The 17,619-nt window shown below is 40.1% G+C and overlaps 2 protein-coding genes across 2 annotated transcripts in view; one reads left to right on the top strand and one right to left on the bottom strand.

Moving 5' to 3' along the window:
• The window catches only part of ACYP2 (acylphosphatase 2), a 176,420-nt gene that overhangs the window by 114,771 nt on the left and 44,030 nt on the right, over window positions 1–17,619 (top strand). The window lies entirely within an intron of this gene.
• Window positions 11,345–17,619, bottom strand: part of TSPYL6 (TSPY like 6) — a 47,562-nt gene continuing 41,287 nt past the window's right edge. The window contains 3 exon segments of the mRNA XM_036873732.1: window positions 11,345–11,934; window positions 11,937–11,978; window positions 11,981–12,414. Of these exon segments, the coding sequence (XP_036729627.1) occupies window positions 11,345–11,934; window positions 11,937–11,978; window positions 11,981–12,414 (1,066 nt within the window).

The following is a 17,619-nucleotide window of genomic DNA, read 5'->3' as shown; positions in this document are numbered from 1 at the left end:
GTTGTGCATGTGAATAAGGTCTCTTTGGACAATTCCATGGTTAGGTAAGATGTTGGTCTGGGGTTATTCTAATGAAGGTGGGTAGGATTGAGCGTCTCCACAGAAGTGTTGGGGGAAGGGAGTATCACCATATCTCAGTAGTGTATTTTTAGAAACTAAATTTTAGATGAGGAATGAAGTCACAATACTTGAACTAAGAAGAGAGTGAAAAACTAGGTATCAGTTGATTAATTCATGGTGGAAAACACACCTCATTCAGGAATCAGTCTACATGTGTACTGAAACATGGCAAGCAGAGAATCATAAAAGAAAATTGCCTTTTCCCAAAAAAGTAAAACTTGAAAACTTTTGTGGCCTAGAGAACTCACTCTCCTGTTCCAAAAAAGATATTTCTTTTTCCGACTAATAACTTGAAAAAGTTGTCTCTCATCAGAGCTCCTGTAGCACACCTGAAGACATCAGTACCTTTCTCATTCTCTAACTTTTAGTTTTCCCATTTTTATTGGTCCTCAGCAGTTTGTCGTTGCAGCATCCCCTGCCTCATCAATACCATAACAAGTGAAAATTCCCAAGACTGAGGCTTATATTACAAAGGGTGCAATTTAGACGAGCAACTCTGAGATGAGCAGCCCTCCCGCACATGGAGTGAGGAACACAATGATGTAGGAGTGAGAAACCCTGAGGGCTAGACCTAGGGCTTTTATTACCAAGCAGCCTGTGTTTTTCCGGCTTCAGTGGCTTAGGCTGCAAAATAAGATACCTTTTACTTTTGCCATGGAACCCAGATCTAGCACTTTATTTTATTTTAGTAATTCTGGAAAGAAAACATTTAGGCTGAAGGGATGCATTTCTGTTCTCACTGAGGTAAAGAGGTTTTGTACCTTTTTATTTTTCTTGGTAAAATCTTCACTTTTAATCTGGTAGCCTTTATTTTTGTTCTTTTCTCTTCCTTTGGCTAGCTGGAGAGCAAGTGCCATAGATGTGGCCCAAAGAATATATTCTTTTCACCCTTGGAGCAAGGAGTACCAGAGTGAAGCACCCTATCCCCTCTGGGCAAATGCCTGCGAGTAAAAACATTTTTAATTAAATCAGTTCAGTTATTATAAGTTGAATTAATCTGTAATTGTGGCATATCATGGGAAACTATTTATGACATAAGCCAGCTGACCCTTATCCAAGTTTCCATGGAAATAACAAGTATGTTCTTGGACTGTTCTAAAATTTCCAGCTGCTTTAAATGTGATATTGAAGCTAAGAAAGAAACCTTCTATTAATAACATGTATTTGAAATGTATTCTCAGGTACTCAAGAGGTAGGCCTAACTTGAAAAAAATTGACTGAAAAGATTCAAGGTGCAATAACCATGGGCTTTCCCTCAAACTTCTTTAATTGAAACCTCTGATATTATTGTGTTGTTTCTATCTGAAGTCAAATGGGGGAAGAGATTGCAAAAAAGTTTTGTTGTTTTGTATTTTTTCCTCTATGAGATAGAGACTTATCTATGTCAGGAGAAGAAGAAGTAGTCATAGTCTTCTCTTGAATGATCAAATAAAGTTTTTGTTCAAGAGATAAACCATATTCCATAGTACCAGATTTATTAATCAAATGTATTGCTGTTAAGAGTGTGAAAATGTTTCAGATGAAATGATAGTATATGGGAGAAATTACCTATGTATTTATACCAGGCCTAACAAAAGTGCAGACACCATGACTACATTGCATGCTTGGTGAAGGTAACGGCAGGTTTGCCGTATTCATAACATTTGAGTTAATCTGTGCAAATCCATGCACACCACTACAGAAATGACTTTCACAGTGAGGTCACTGCTGTCTGCAGCAATTACAGCAGAGCATCAAACAGGATGGAAACCACCAGGTTTGGTAAACAGGATATGCTTACAGAATTTAGTAATCCTGAGGTGATCCAGCCCATCACTGATGTCCTTGAGACAATTGCAGGCTTGTCTACTCATTTTGCCCCAGTGGTGGTGTGGTTATTGATTTCCTCCGTTAAAATGGAAAATAGGATTGTATTTGACATATACTTGGTGCTTTAGGTAAAGTATACAGTCATCCGTCAGTACTCGAGTGAGATTGGCTCCAGGACCACCCCCCTCCCCCATGGATACCAAAATCCGAGGATGCTCAAGGCACTTATATAAAATGGTGTACTGTTTGCATATAATCTATGTGCGTCCTCCTGTATACTTTAAATCATCTCTACATTACTTATAATACCTATTACAATGTAAATGCTATGTAAATAGTTGCTGGCATGTGGCAAATTCAAGTTTTGCTTTTTAGAACTTCCTAGAATTAAAAATATATATATATTTTCAATCTGTGATTGGTTGAATCTTTGGATGTGGAACCCATGGATACAGACGGCCAACTGTATAATCCAAAGTTAGCTTCCTTCTTTGGCAAATCCCTGAATCAGTGATTTGCAGCCCTTTAGTATACATCCTTTCTCACCATTCTAAAATTTGCTTGTTATGAATTTATGTATTTCCAGTTTGTGATTTTTCTTTTGACTTTCTTATGGGTTTTATTTTTACCATGTAGATTAAAAACTTTTTTCAAGTAGTTGTATTTATCAATATTTTCCTTTATGCCTCCAGATTTTAAATAATAGAAAGGCCTCCCCACTCCAAGTTAATAAAGAAGTTCTCCTTTGTGTTCTTATAGTATTTTTACTATTTTGTATTTTTAAAATTTAAATCTTTGCTCCTGTGGAATTTACCTGGTGTACAGCATGAGGCATGAATCCAACTTAATTTTATTAAAAATGTCTCTCCAGTTGTCTAGACAATTTTTTGAGTTGTCCATCTTTTCCTCACTTTCAGATGCCATGTTTATCATGCCATGTTTATACGCCAAATTCTGTATGCATTGGGGTCTATTTCTAGACTTCCTGTTCCATCCTATTGATTCATTTGTTTATTCTTGTGTCAGGACTACACTTTTAATTACTGTAGCTTTATATTATAATAAGTGTTAGAAATAGCCCCCTTGATTTGTATTTATTTTTGGAGGCTTGGCTTCGTTGACATCCTTTTTTTAATGTATTTTGGAATTTGCTTGTCTCTCCCCCACCCCTTCCTCAAGTTTTGGCCTTGTTATTGTAATTACAATACATTTCTAAGTTAGCTTAGGAAGAACAACTTTATGAGATTGAGACTTCCTATCTAAGAACTTGGCATGCTGTTCCGTTTGTCTCCTTCAGGAATGCTTTAAAATTGTATTCATAAATCTTACACATTTCTAAAGTATTTTTTATTAGATATTTCATCTTTCATTATTGCTATTGTAAATGGAGTCTTTCCCCATTTCACTTTAAACTCACTATGTTTGTTCATCTGAAATGTATTGATATCTATATAGTAATTCTGTATCATGCTACCTTACTAAATTTTCTTGTTTACAGTACTTTTTCAGTTGAATATCTCAGGTTTTCCATAATGATCACAAATTGTGATAGTTTTCATTTCCTTCTCTGAATTTCTGTACTTCTGGTTCCTTTCTCTTATTAACCATATTGTCTAACATCCAGTACTGTTAAGTAATAGTGGTGACAAGTGAACATCCTTCTTTGTTCCTGACTTTAGTGGGGATGCCTCTACTGTTGCCCCAGTAAGCTTGATGGTCACTTTAGGACCAGGGTATATTTTATCAAGTTAAGAAGGTATCCATCTATTTCTTAAGTTTAAACGTATTTCTAAATAATGAAGCCCCAGGCGTGTGTATCTGCAGCCTCCCTAGCATGATAAGATCAAAGCTCTAAAAGGAAACTTAAGACTTTCTAGTCCACCTCACTCCCATCATGAGTAATAAACTCCAGTCACAGTAATAAATTCCAATCACTTCCCCCCAGAAGTCCCAAAATTACATTGGAAAACAAGCTGGAGCTAAAAATCATTGTATCTTAGGTCTCACACCAGTGTTCTTTTGGGTACACAAAATTAACACTGAAAACTTATGATTATTTTTCTCTTCCATTGTGCATTTTCCTTGAGATTTTCCCATTTTATCCCTTTCTTTTCATCACATTGTTGGGACCTCACATGTGTGGCTTAGCTCTACATTCTTCCCCACTGCCGAGGAGCCAAGTTTATTAAGGATTTTTAGACAGTGACATAATCCCTTCCCCACCCCGAAGACCTCTGCGAGTTGGTCTTCTTGGACAAAGTGCATTGTCTTCCAAATACTGCTGGTTACTCCTGGAATTAAAGCCGAAAGCTTGCTGGAGCCACTTGAACACCTGAAAATATGCTTTAGCTGTGACAGTGCCTTTAGCAAAGGGATGTGAACTAACAGTAGATGTGTCATAAATGCCATTGTGTCTTATATTCATTTGTGAGTGGTATTCAGATATCAAAAGAAATTAGGTCATAATATGTTTACAATCGTCAAAGGAAAAAAACAATTATATTGTTAGTACTGTACTTCTGATTTTGATGTGTCATAACTTTAATAAACATAGAAATTAGTAAAACATTTTATATGCTAAGAAAATTTGTATACAAATGGGAAAAATCGTAACCATTTGGCAAATTATTTTCTACGGAAAAACAAGATAGTATTTCTATCCATGTATAGTTACTAGACTCTGGAGTCAGACCTGGGTTTGAGTCCTGGCTTTACCACTGCCTGGCTGACTGACTGAACACAAGTAACATAATCTCAACTGAGTCCTGTTTTCCTAATCTGCAAATGGAGTCAGGAATACCTTGTAGAGTTGTATAAGAAGAGAATAATGCACATGAAGTGCTTAGCACAGTGGTACCATGATGTAAGCCCTTAATAAATGAGAGCTATTATTAGTATAGCCTATTGTTAAGGGCCATAATACAGCCTGTTGTTTTTCTTTAAATTACATGAAGTTAGAGGTCAAGGAACAAATATCACAATTTTTACTCAGTTTGGATCTATAATTGCAAAACAGCTCAGTTACCGACATAGCCTCCTTTCTGAGACTTAGAACTAAGGTACTTGTAAGGATTTGACTGAAGTCTGCCCTGGCTCCTCTTTCTTGGGAATTATTTGGGCAGGCATGGCAATTAACACTTACCTAAAACCTCAAGCCTAAAAATATGTTATTACCTTTTTTAAATTAGGTTTTCAGTAGCCAATTATTTTTTGACCATTTTCCACCAATAAGTGGAATAAACCACTACAAAAGACTAATATGATTCATACTCTACACATTTAAAGCTATAAAGGACTCAGGCATCTTTTACTTACACATTCATTAAGTAATTTTGGAGCGCCTAATTTGTACTAGACATAAAATATATATCCTTAAAGATATATTAGAAGAAAAAATAGATTCCATACTGTGAAGAAGCTTACAGTCTAGTATGGTGTCTAGAGAGGAACTTAAAAGCCACCTTTTATAATATATGCCTTCCTTAATATTCCTAACTTCGGGGTGGGGGGGGGGCAGGATAGTCCTCTTATATGGTCCCATAGCACTCTATGCTTGCACTTATTTTACCATTTCTTACACTGTACATTGGCTCCCAAGCAAGACTGTAGGCTACTTGAAGACAGGGACTGTGTCTTACTCATCACAGAAGAAAAAGATACCTAAACATGATCTTGGCCCTTAAATAACTTAAAATTGGGAGACAAAGGCTTATCTACACTACTAACACATATAAAGAACTAACTTAAATATAAACTTGTATGAAATAAAATGCTATGGGAAGTAGGAGGTTTTAGAGGTTATTTAGAGGAGATGACATTTGAATTGAATTTAGAAGGAATGGTAGGATTTCCAAAGATAAGGATGTAGGGAAGAGAATCCAAGATGAGGGAACATCATGAGCAAAGGCACGGAGGCAAGACAGTGCATGGGCTGCTTGAGGAATAGCAAGGACTCCAACGTGAGTAGACACTGGCAAGAATGTTAGGGAGGGACTTGGCTGTAGCTGACCTTGAATGCAATAGTAGGGTGTTAGGACTTCCTTTTGCAGGGAGTGGTGTGTTGACAAGGATATTTGTACAAAAGGGATTAGATCACTTTGTCAGTAGTGTGAATGATGGGAAGAGAAAGATCAGATTCAGGAACAGAAGCCTAGAGATTTTTAGTAATGTAGACAAGAGATGTTGAAGTAAAAATAGATACGGAAAGGAAGAGAGCAATTCTGGAAACATTGTGCAAAAGGACATGTCAAACCCTGATCTTAGAGTAAGAGTTGGAGATTCCAATTTGAGTCATTTTCTCAAAGGTGATGGCAGAAGCTCTGGAAGTGGCTAAGGTCACCCAGGAAGAGCAGAGATAAAGTAAGCCAGGGGGAGGCCACAGAACCTTGGGGAAAGCTTATATTTAAGGGGTAAGTAAATCTTCAGATTTAGAAGAAATGATGCTTCAAACTTGTTACTAAAAAGATGAGGAAAACTGTGTCTTTAGAATTAATTGGTTTGCCTAGTTTACAGCAGAGCCCTTTAGAACCCAGGTGCCCCAACTTATAACTCAGTGCACTATTAGTTTAATGCTCTAGACTCTAGTTTAATGCTAAATTTAAAAATCCCACCTACCACCTTTCCCATCCTCATCTGTTTTGGTAAGACAGACTAAACTTGAATTTTAGACTCCTTTACATAAAGTATCCTGCATCTCTTATGCTTCTAGCTACCAATAGCAAAGAGAAAATTTTGCTATTGGAAAATTCAGGGCAAGCCATCCATATGGATGCCATTTAAAATTATAATGTGTGATATGAATTGATAGTAAGAATTGTAAAAAGCCTAATTAAATCTACCTTATGTTTCAAAGGCAATAAGTTAATCTTACATATTATTACATGTTTTTATATTCCTTATGTTAAAAAAAACAAACCTGCTGCCATTTTCAACACTGAATTATCCTTATTGTCCCCAGATACCTTGTTATATACAGAAATGGAAAGGTTTTGCTCAAATAAGCCAAACCAAATGATTTCTTTAGTTTTACAGAAGATTTTGTTGCTATTAGTACTGCAGTCTTCTATGGCATGTGCCAAAGGTGTAGTTTGAAATTCTGTTTTTAACTCAGTGAAATATTTATACCTCAAAGAGGGAGGGCTAAAAAGAAAGGATATGAAACTTTGATGCAGACCATCTTAAGAAGCAAGAATGTGATGGGGCCATCTCAGAAATAGCATCATCCTTGCTGAACAACAGAACTAAATAATATTTGGCTTTTATCATTTATTTAGCTGGAAGAACTAAGCTTTGAAAATGAACCATCACAAACCATAATTAAACTGTTTACAACTCAACTCTGATAAAAGTCAGTTGATAAAAAGATCAGGAGCAATATAAATACTAAAGGTTGATGGCCCATACCTAGATAAAAATTCCCCGCCCCCCAGGAAATGGATTTTAACCATTTGTGGTATAGTAAATGATCCTATTAGAATTCTAATATATGGACCTACAGCCTACCCCCCAAAAATCTGAGACATACTTTTAAATTGGCCAGTCATTTTCTAGCATTGAAGTTCCAGAAAGATGGTGGGGTTTTTTTTGTTGTTTTTGTTGTTTTATTTTTCTTTGCTTACTTTGGGTTTCTTTTAATTTTTGTTTTTCTTTTTTTGTTGTTGTATTGTGCTTTTTTTTTTTCTTTAATTTATTTTTTTTAATATTTATTTTTGGCTGTGTTGGGTCTTCGTTTCTGTGCGAGGGCTTTCTCTAGTTGTGGCAAGCGGGGGCCACTCTTCATCGCGGTGCGCGGGCCTCTCACTATCGCGGCCTCTCTTGTTGCAGAGCACAGGCTCCAGATGCGCAGGCTCAGTAGTTGTGGCTCACGGGCCCAGTTGCTCCATGGCATGTGGGATCCTCCCAGACCAGGGCTCGAACCCGTGTCCCCTGCATTGGCAGACAGATTCTCAACCACTGCACCACCAGGTAATCCCCTAATTTTTGTTTTCCTTAAGCAAGCATATTTTATTAAATATACATATAGAAAAATATGTTTCACAAATGTACAACTCAATGAAGTGTTGCAAATTGAATACACCCATGTATGTAGCATCCAGATCAAGACAGACATCCCCAGCCCTTCAGAATCCACCATCATCCTCCCTTCCAGCCAGTAGGTACCGCCCCCACCCCACAACTGTTGGGAGACAATTATCATGGGTCTCTGATACTTCTGCACATCTTGTGAGCAGAGATACCACCTGCCTTTGTTCAGAGTACCCTTTCAAGCTTATTTGAATAGCCTTGGAAGACAAGAGAGAGTGTTTTTCTCCAGAGAAAAGGGCAGTTTTGCTTAAGTCTTGAAAAAATAGAGATTGTGTCTCTTATTACTGTCTTTTATTATACTGTTTAGTATGTTAAAGATGTCTCCCTTCAAAGCAAAGGGTAGGCATGTTTACTTCCCATTATAAAACTGAGGTTACCCAAACTCAGGGTTCCTCTCCTGTAATGCAACCCAGCGTGTGTGCAGGTGTCACCTGACTTTCTTCATGTTGCATAATTAGGAAGTAGGGCTCAAGAAGCTGCTGCAATACTGACACTGGCTATTGAGTTGTAAGGTTCTTTGTCTCTTGACTCAGCAGCTGTTAACTAGGCAGGGAACATAATAGTTTGTAAGCAGGGTAAAATCTCAGACTCTTCACTGTTCTTGGTAGTAACCACTATTCCAACTTCTACCACTATAGACTAGTTTTACCTGTTCTTAAAATTCATATATAAATGGAATTACACAGCATGTACTCTTGTGACCGGCTTCCTTCATCCAACCTCATGTTTGTGAGATTCATTCACATTATTGCACGTAGGCAGTTTTTTTATTTCTCATAGTATTCCATTGTGTGAGTATTTCAAAACTTATTTTTCCTACTGTTGATGGATGCTGGGGCAGTCCCTGCTCTTAGAATTGTGCTGTTATAAACACTTTTATGCATGTCTTTGTGAATATATGCAATGCATGTATTTCTGTTGGGTATATTCCCAGAACTGGATCAGAGGGTGTGTACAGATACTGCCAAACAATTTTCTAAAGTATCTGTACTAAGCTACTCTTCCACTAGCAGCGTATGAGCATTCTGGTTTCTCTGTGTATTTTTCCACCCTTGTTATTTTTCATCCTTTTAGTTTAGTTTTGTTTTTTTTCCACACTGACGTGCATTTATTTTACCAAGGTGCATATAAGGAAAGATAAATATGCCAATGGTACACTTCCAATTTTACAGAGCAATCTCACAAGTATTTTTGCCATTTAGGAAAAGAGATACATCAATTACTAAGTTGTTACCAGGGTGGATTGTCAAGACAATCAGAGCCACAATTTTTTTGTAGGTTATTTTTCCATAAAGACAACAGTTCCCAAAGTCTTCAGAGTCTGATAAGACCAAGTTATTCAAATTATACTTCTAAAGATACAGTTTTAACAGAAACGAGTTGAAAACTGTGTGAATATTCACAAAAAGTCTCCATATTGTACCAGAAAGAAATTAACATTCTTCCAAATGTTCCTAACTGAAAGCAAAAGAAAATCTATACAACCACATCTTCCCAGTAAACAGAAACAGAGAAAGTAATAAGGTTTTACTAAATACTAGTGAAATTAAGGGCATGGTATTAATTTTCTACATAAAACACACAAAGTTGCATTGGTTGTATTTCTTTAAAAAAAATCATCTTTCGGCAACATAGTTAGCACTTCAACCACCTTCAATTCTCCCATCCCAATCCTGAGAAAAGTACTTCTCCTCCTATCACCACTGACAAGAGAAGGTATCCCTTCCTTGCAGGCTCTCAGTCAATCCTGTGTTTATTCTAGGCCCATATTTCCCCTGGCTCATTTCTGTCTCTGGCCGTCTGTTCAGTTTTCCTTCTCAAGGCTGGCATCCATCACAATATCTTTAGTTCTTCCATCCATTCATTCCATGTATGTCTTTCTTTAAACCAACTAGGCATTGCTATAGATGGGTGAGGGCTGGGAAGAAGGCAGAGAGGGACTAAGAGCTCTGGTAGTCTCCTTTACAGGATCATCTCTCTGCCTCTGGAAATGATAAAGAGCCAAGTTAAACCGAAAAGCCTGCTTCTGCAGATGCTTCTGAGCTACCACTTTTTAAAAAGAGATAGAAGTGATATGAGAAAGAGAGGGAGATGAGAAATAGAAGAGAAACTGTACACCTACCCTGGCACTGCTGGCACTTCTTCATATTCAGGATGAGGAAGGGAGACAAATAAAAGTACCTAACTTTTGTATGGCTTCACTGGTTGAGGCTGAGAAAGCCTGGTACTTAGCAAGGACACCATCATTATCCTTGCCATGCAAATAGGGTCTAACTTGTCACCTCAACCACTTGCCTGACAGTCAGTAGGGTTCCTGAGTGATGGTGAGGAATTGAGGTCTTTTAGGGGAGAAACAGAAAGGTCTTTTGTATGATGGCAGGAAGCCAGGGTCTACCACCAGTTCTGAAGATCCTTGTTTACCAAAAACCAGAAAGTGGAGCTGACAGTGGTCTAGAAAATGTTCATCCAGCAGGCGGCAGCCTAAGGGGGTGGGTGTAGCCAGTAGCAGGCAGCATTAGGTGATCGGAGAAGCAGGAAGAGCAACAGAGTGGCATAAACCGGAGACCAAGCAGCCCAATGCTTCTCTCTCTTGACTTTATTAATGCCCAGCAATTGTCCACACGCCATGTGCGGAGCAGAATGAGTAAAACGGGCTCTTAAAAATAGCTGGAGGGGCTTCCCTGGTGGCGCAGTGGTTGAGAGTCTGCCTGCCAATGCAGGGGACACGGGTTCGAGCCCTGGTCTGGGAGGATCCCACATGCCGCGGAGCAACTGGGCCCGTGAGCCACAACTACTGAGCCTGCGCGTCTGGAGCCTGTGCTCCCCAACAGGAGAGGCCGCGATAGTGAGAGGCCCGCGCACCGCGATGAAGAGTGGCCCCCGCTTGCCTCAGCTGGAGAAAGCCCTCGCACAGAAACGAAGACCCAACACAGCCAAAAAAAAAAAAAAAAAAAAGATTGTTTAAAAAAAAAAAAAATAGCTGGAAATCCAGATGGTAGTAACTAGACCAGAAGCCTTGGGAACAAACAGGGTCCAAGCGGTGCAGACAAAGGCAGTGCCATCTGTAGCATCATCTATTTGGCTTAGAAGAGTGTGAACTACCGCCATGCAGCATGTGATGTTAATGCACAACAGCACGCCACGGGGAAGTGGAGCAGCATAGCCACGAAGGTCTCAATCTTGAAAGCTGGGAGAGCTGAATGTCCAGTGGAGGGAAGGTGCAGAAAGGTGAGCACAAAATCAGCCAAAGGCACACCCTTGCAGTTGCTAAGGCCTAGGTCCGGCAGGAGGTGGTAGGGGACCTGTGTGGGAGTATTTCCAAGAGCAAAGGTTAACCAGATTGGAATCCAAAGGGCCTGGGTATCTCCACTGGCTCCCTTGTCTGGAGAAGTCTAGCCCTATGGGCTCCTTCATCCCATAGGTAGTATTGCAGTGGACTTGGCCAGAGGTCCTCTTTGATAATCTCAGCAATCCTGTCAGACTCTGGAAGGCTGTGGTCTGAAAACCAGGCAAAGAAGCTGCACATGAGGTCTTGGTTCCTACGAAGGAAGGCCTGGGGTTCATGGCCCGGGTGCCATATGATCGGAGTGGAAAGAAACACCACGTGCCCAGAGGATCTGACCTCGTATTCCTTCACAGTCCAGTTGTTTCTTCGAAAGAAGAATTATGGGTTTCTTCGAAAGAAGAACTTGAACTTGCACCCCATCCTAAGATGTCTGAGTTCCTTCACCTCCTAATTCGCTACTTACCTGAACATCTCTGCATCTCTGCCTCTAATCAGGGCAGATAGCTGTGGGTGGTTCCGAACGGTAGTGACTCAGAAGCCCGGGATGTTCCTCCACTGTAGGTAGTGTTGACGCATGCGCCCAAAATTGCGCCTGAACTGGAGGAAGGCCCGGTCAGCCTGAGGGGGTACAGTTCCAGCTGGATGGCCTCCAGGGGATTCAGGTGGAGACCCTCATTCTGGGCCGGGGCCTTGCCTCGTCCTTCACCTCGTTTACCCCTCTGTGCTCCTCCACCACTTCCATTTCTTCACCCACTGGCTTCTCCTCCACTTCAACCCTCTCCTCCTCGTCCACTGCTTCTGAGAAGATGGTGCCCCTTTCAGTCTTCGCTTCCGTGGCCTTCGCCCCAGTCATCATCAGCTCAGACCCCGACCGCTCTGGGCCACAGGCTTCTAGGGCCTTCTCCCCACCAGTTGCACGCTGAAAGCCATTTTTCAGGCTGCTGTCTGCTGCCGCAGAGGCAGAGGCTGCTTCCACATCCTCCCCGGGTGGCACGACCTCCTCCCGCCCCGCTTCGGCCGCTCCGTGGTCGCGACCCCCAGCGACTGGGATCTGGGGAGTACAGCCGCAGCCCGTGGGGCTCTGGGGGGCGGGGTGCTCCCCCCTCCACCGGAAGCTGGGGCGGTGGGAGTGCTTTGATCTCCAAGTTGCCCTCACTCGTCTCCACCATCACCTGCGTCATCTTGCTTTCCTCTAGAAGCTTCTGGCGCTGCTGTGGGTCCAGGTCACCCGGGGCATGGTCGGGAGTAGTGAGGTTGCGGGTTTGGGGGAGAGGGATCCCCTGGGCCCCATTAGGGACGCTTATGTTGGTAGCAGCCTGACCAGCTGTTTGTTGGCATCTGTTTTCCTAACCAAAGACTTACTCATGCAAACCAGCCTGTCGCGCAGCCCACCCTTCAATTCCCGATACTCACCCCTCAGTCTCTAGGCACCTGCTCTCGGTCTCAGAGAGTCTCTTTCTGTGGCTTCTGCCATCCTTTTTATTCGGATTATTCTGGTGTATGTGTGATGGTGTTACACGTGTGGTTTTAATTTGCATTTACCCAATGTCTAAGAAATTGGGAAGTTTTTCATGTGGTTTTGATTTTGCCATTTGGATATTCTCTTTTTGTGAAGTATCGGAGTCTTCTCCCCATTGCGTGTTCTATATTTTTCATGTTGATTTGTAGGAATGCATTATACATGCTAGATACAAGTCCTTTTTCAGATCTGTGTATTGCATATATCCTCTCCCTCTGTGAGTTGCTTTTTCACTATCTTAATGATGCCTTTTAATGAACAAAAGTTTTTAATCTTCATATATTCCAATTTATCATTTTCCCCTTTAAATTAGTGCTCTTTGTGTCCTGTTTAAGAAATCTTGCCTTTCTATCATCGTTCACATTTATATCTGCAATCCATTTGGAGTTGCTTTTTGTGAATGGTGTGAGGGGAGTCAAGATTCATTTTTCCTCCCATATGATTATCTGATTGACCAAGCAGTATTTATTGAAGAAACCATCCTTTCCCCATGCATAGGTTTTCAGATGTTTCCATTAAAAGTGACATATGTCATTGGCCAGAGCTAGTCAGATGGCCTTGCCTAGCTTCAAGGGGTCAGGGAAATATAATCCTCCTCTGAGATTGGAAGGTGAAGGAAACTGAAAATATTGGTGAGCACTGTATCACTCACTCATCATAGACTGTAACTTGAGTAGTGTGTACAAGACCAGCAGAGTTAAGCCAAAGAAAGTAGAGGTAATGATGAATAGAAGAGGAGAAATTAATGAAAGACAATAGAGAGTATCAACCAAAGGTTAATAATAAAAGGAGAGAGAATAAACAATATTTGGAATGAAAAATACAGTCACAATAGTGATTTAAGGAAATAGAACATGTTGGACAGACTTGTGCCAGTACATTTTCTTTTCTTTTTTTTTTTAATTTTTATTGGAGTATAGTTGATTTACAATGTTGTGTTAGTTTCAGGTGTACAGCAAAGTGAGTCAGTTTTATATATATATATATATATCCACTTTTTTTTTTAGATTCTTTTCCCATATAGGCCATTACAGAGTATTGAGTAGAGTTCCCTGTGCTATACAGCAGGTTCTTATTAGTTATCTATTTTATATATAGTAGTGTGTATATGTCAGTCCCAATGCCGGTACATTTTCAAACTTGGATGAAATATATGAATTCAAGGAAATGTATAACTCGTCAACACTGAAATTCAGTGAAAGGCCTAAATAGACATAGAAATAATAAATAGAATCAAGAATTTAAAAAGAATCTTTCTACAAAGTTAGCATGAGGCTAAATGATTTTGAGACAGATACTACCTAACCTTCAAGGAACATATAATCTATTTCTTTTTTTTATTAAACATTCAATAAATATTTATTGTGTGCCTGTAGCATGCCTGCTACTGTTCTAGGCCCTTAGGATACATTGTTAAACAGAACAAAGATTTCTTCCCTCTTGGAGTTTCTAGCAGAGGAGAAAGACAATAAATAATAATAATAATAAGTAAACGAAACATATTAGAAAGTGATAAGTGCTATGGATGAAACAATAGGTAGAGGTGAGTAAGGGGATTGAGAGTCCTGGGGGTAGGGAGTGGGGAGCAGATTGTCGTTTCAAATAGGGTAAGCAGAGGAAACTTCATTGAAAAGATAAAATTTTGGCAAAGATTCAAATAAGATGAGGGATTTAGCTAAGTGGATATTCTGAAGAAGAGCATTCTAGGAAGAGAGAAGAGCTAAGCAGAGGCCCTAGGACAGGAGCATGCTTAGGGTGTTCAAGGACTAAAAAGGAGATCAGTGTGACTGGAGCAGGGTGAATGAGAGAGGCCAGATCAAGTAGGATCTTACATGATATTGTAAGAAGTTTGGCTTTTATTCGTAGTGAAATGGGAAACCACTACAGGATCTTGAACAGAGGACTCAAAATTTGATTCATGTTTTGCATGGATCACTCTGGCTCCTGGGTGAAGAATAGACTGTGTGGGGCCAGTGGTAGATGTAGGGAGATCTTTTAGGAGTCTATCAAAGTAATACAGGTGAAAGATGATATTTCTTAGACCAGGTGGTAGCAGTGGAGGTGGATAGTGGTTACAGTATGATGGTAGAGCCAGCATGATTTCATGGTGAATTGGATGTGGGGTATAAGAGAAGGAAAGAAATCAAGGATGACTCTGTGGATTTTGACCTGAGCAGCTGATAGGATGGAGTTGCCAGAAGCAGAGATAGGGAAGGTTATGATAGAGCAGATCTTTGCAGGAAAATTAGACGTTTGCTTTTGGACATGTTAAGTTTGAGATGACTGTTGGACAACAGAGTTGAGATACCAAGTGGGTATTAGGAGTTTGGAGCACAGGAAAGGTCTGGGATGGGGATACATATTTGGAAATAATCAGCATACATGATATTTAAAGCTGTATTTAAAGCTTGCTGAAATCACCAAGGATGTGAGCAGCGATAGACCAAGCCCTGAGGCCTCCAAAATTACAAGGTCAGGGAGAAGAGGAAGAAACAGTAAGAGACTAAGGAGAGACCAGTGAAGTAGGAGGGAATCTGAAAATGTGCAGTACGCTGAAAGCCAAATGTATAAAGGAAAGTGTTCAACTGTGTGACGTGGTGCTGATAGGCCAAGTAAAACGAGAATTGACCAATGGATTTTACAACAAAAGTGATGGAGGTCAGAACAGGTTTTAAAGGGAATGGGAGGAAGGAAATTGGAGACAGTGAATATTGATAATTCTTTTGAGGAATTTGCCAAAAAGGGAAATAAATGGAGTCATCACTTGACAAGAACAGTTTTAGAGGAGTGGTAGGGTGACAGCTTGACTGTAATGGGTTTAAGAGAAAATCCATAAGGGAGAAAGTGGAAATAGCAAGTATATACGACTCTTGATGTTTTGCTCCAAAGAAATGGGATGGTGGCTGGTGGGGAGAGTGGGTCAAAGAAAACGTCTTTAAAATGGGAGAAAAAGAAGTATGTGTGCATGCTGATGCGAATGATTCAGCAGGGAGCAAAAATTAATAATGTAGGAGAGAGAAAGGAGAATCATTGGAGGGATGTCCTTGAATAGGTAAAAGCAGATGGAATCTAGTGCCTATGTAGGGGAGAAGGAGTCAGCCTTTAATAGGAGCATGACAAGTTCACCTATGGGAACCAGAAGGCAAAGTATGAGGGTGTAGTTGCTGGTTGGTGGGTAGAAGTGATGACGGAGTCTATGAAATTCTCTACTGTTTCCTTCAGTGTTCTCAGTAAAGGAGAAAGCAAGATTCAACTCATGTGAGAGGGAGAGAGGATGAGGCAGTGGGAATCTGGGGAGAGAGGGGTAGGAAATAGTTTTCTAGAGAATCAAAGAGTGACTGGACTACGACATATGGTATGATTGTCACACAGCATTAAGATCATGAATTTGAAGTGAGGCACATCGGCATGGTTGTGAATTTCTCTTCAGCCACATTCAGTTTACAGGTGCAGCATGAGTAAGCAGAGTTGGATTTAGTCAGAGCTGAAGCAAGAAGGGAAAGAGAATGATTATAATCTTGATCTTAGAATCTAAGCTAGAGGAGTAAAGGACATATAGGGATGGGGGGCAGTGAAAAGGTGGCCTGGTCAATGGATTGGAAGACCCAGGGAATTGAAGGGTCCCTGGGTTCAAGTACCAGAGTGAGCTAGAAGGATGAGAGATAGTGGTCTGAGAGTGGACTGCAGGGGATTGGTTAGAACCCTACTCCTCCATCCAACTTGGGCTCCAATGAGGCATAGTGAGGACGAGGTCATTGCAGGGGAGGTCAGTGTACCAAGAGGCCTGGGTGGGAAGGATCACCTATGTGTATATTGAAATCACTGAGAGATAAGATGAGAAAGAAGTGAGAATAAGCCAGGAGCTAAAATCCTTGAGAAATGAGGGAGAAATGACATGAGAATAGCAAGAATGCAGGGTATTAGGTGATTTAAACTGATGCCAGGAGATTTAAAGCTGGGTCTGTATTCTAGGGCTAAAGTTAATTATATAACACCACCTCCTTTGGCTAAATTAGTTAGTCAAAAGGCAAACACTTTTAGAATTTGATATTACTTAATGTCACAGAGCCTGTATTTTACTATTTTTTTCTTAAAGTGTGCAGAAGAAAATCACACATATGTTAGCTGATCAAAAACAAGGAATGTATATGTTTTTGAAAATTGGAAAGTGAGTAGTGATAATACTTTTTGAGTTCAGTGCGAAATGTTATTCTCTTTCGGAGTCTTTCATTCTGCTTGTGTCCTAGAGTATGGACGAGAAACTACTGAAAAGAACAAAATATGATTTTAACTTTGGGCTTGAAACATTCTGGCTATAAAAAAATGTTTTAAGGGGAGTAAGGGGAGCTACTACAAAATCTCAGAAATATCTAGTCAACCAGAGGCAGAAAGAGGGAAGGGGGAGGGAGAGAAAGAGAAAGAAAAAGGGAAGAAAAGAAGAAATATGAGTAAAGAAAGAAGATGGCTTTTGGGGAAGAGTACAGTTTAGCCACAAATCCGCACATCACAGAATTGTGAAGTGTTTAAATTCTCTGGGAAACAGAAACAGCATGATGTTTTAAAAGATAAACTTAATATAAGATGAATGAAGAGAGCCTGTGAATTGTATAGTCTTATTTTTCTTTGACTCCTCAAATATTGTTCGGTTCTTACTTGTTTTGAAAGGAATCTCTCATTCTTGACCTAAATTCTTTAAACAAGTGTGTTTGTTTAGTGACTTAGCATACAGAAATATTGTTCTTTGGGCTAGGCCACCCAGTTTAGAAAGCTGAGGGCCTCCGTATGTAAGACTCAAAAGAAT

The sequence above is a fragment of the Balaenoptera musculus genome, chromosome 13 (assembly GCF_009873245.2).
Source record: "Balaenoptera musculus isolate JJ_BM4_2016_0621 chromosome 13, mBalMus1.pri.v3, whole genome shotgun sequence".
In the NCBI taxonomy this organism is placed as follows: domain Eukaryota; kingdom Metazoa; phylum Chordata; class Mammalia; order Artiodactyla; family Balaenopteridae; genus Balaenoptera; species Balaenoptera musculus.
Note: the sequence above shows the minus strand (reverse complement) of the source record. Positions and strands in the feature narration are given on the sequence as shown.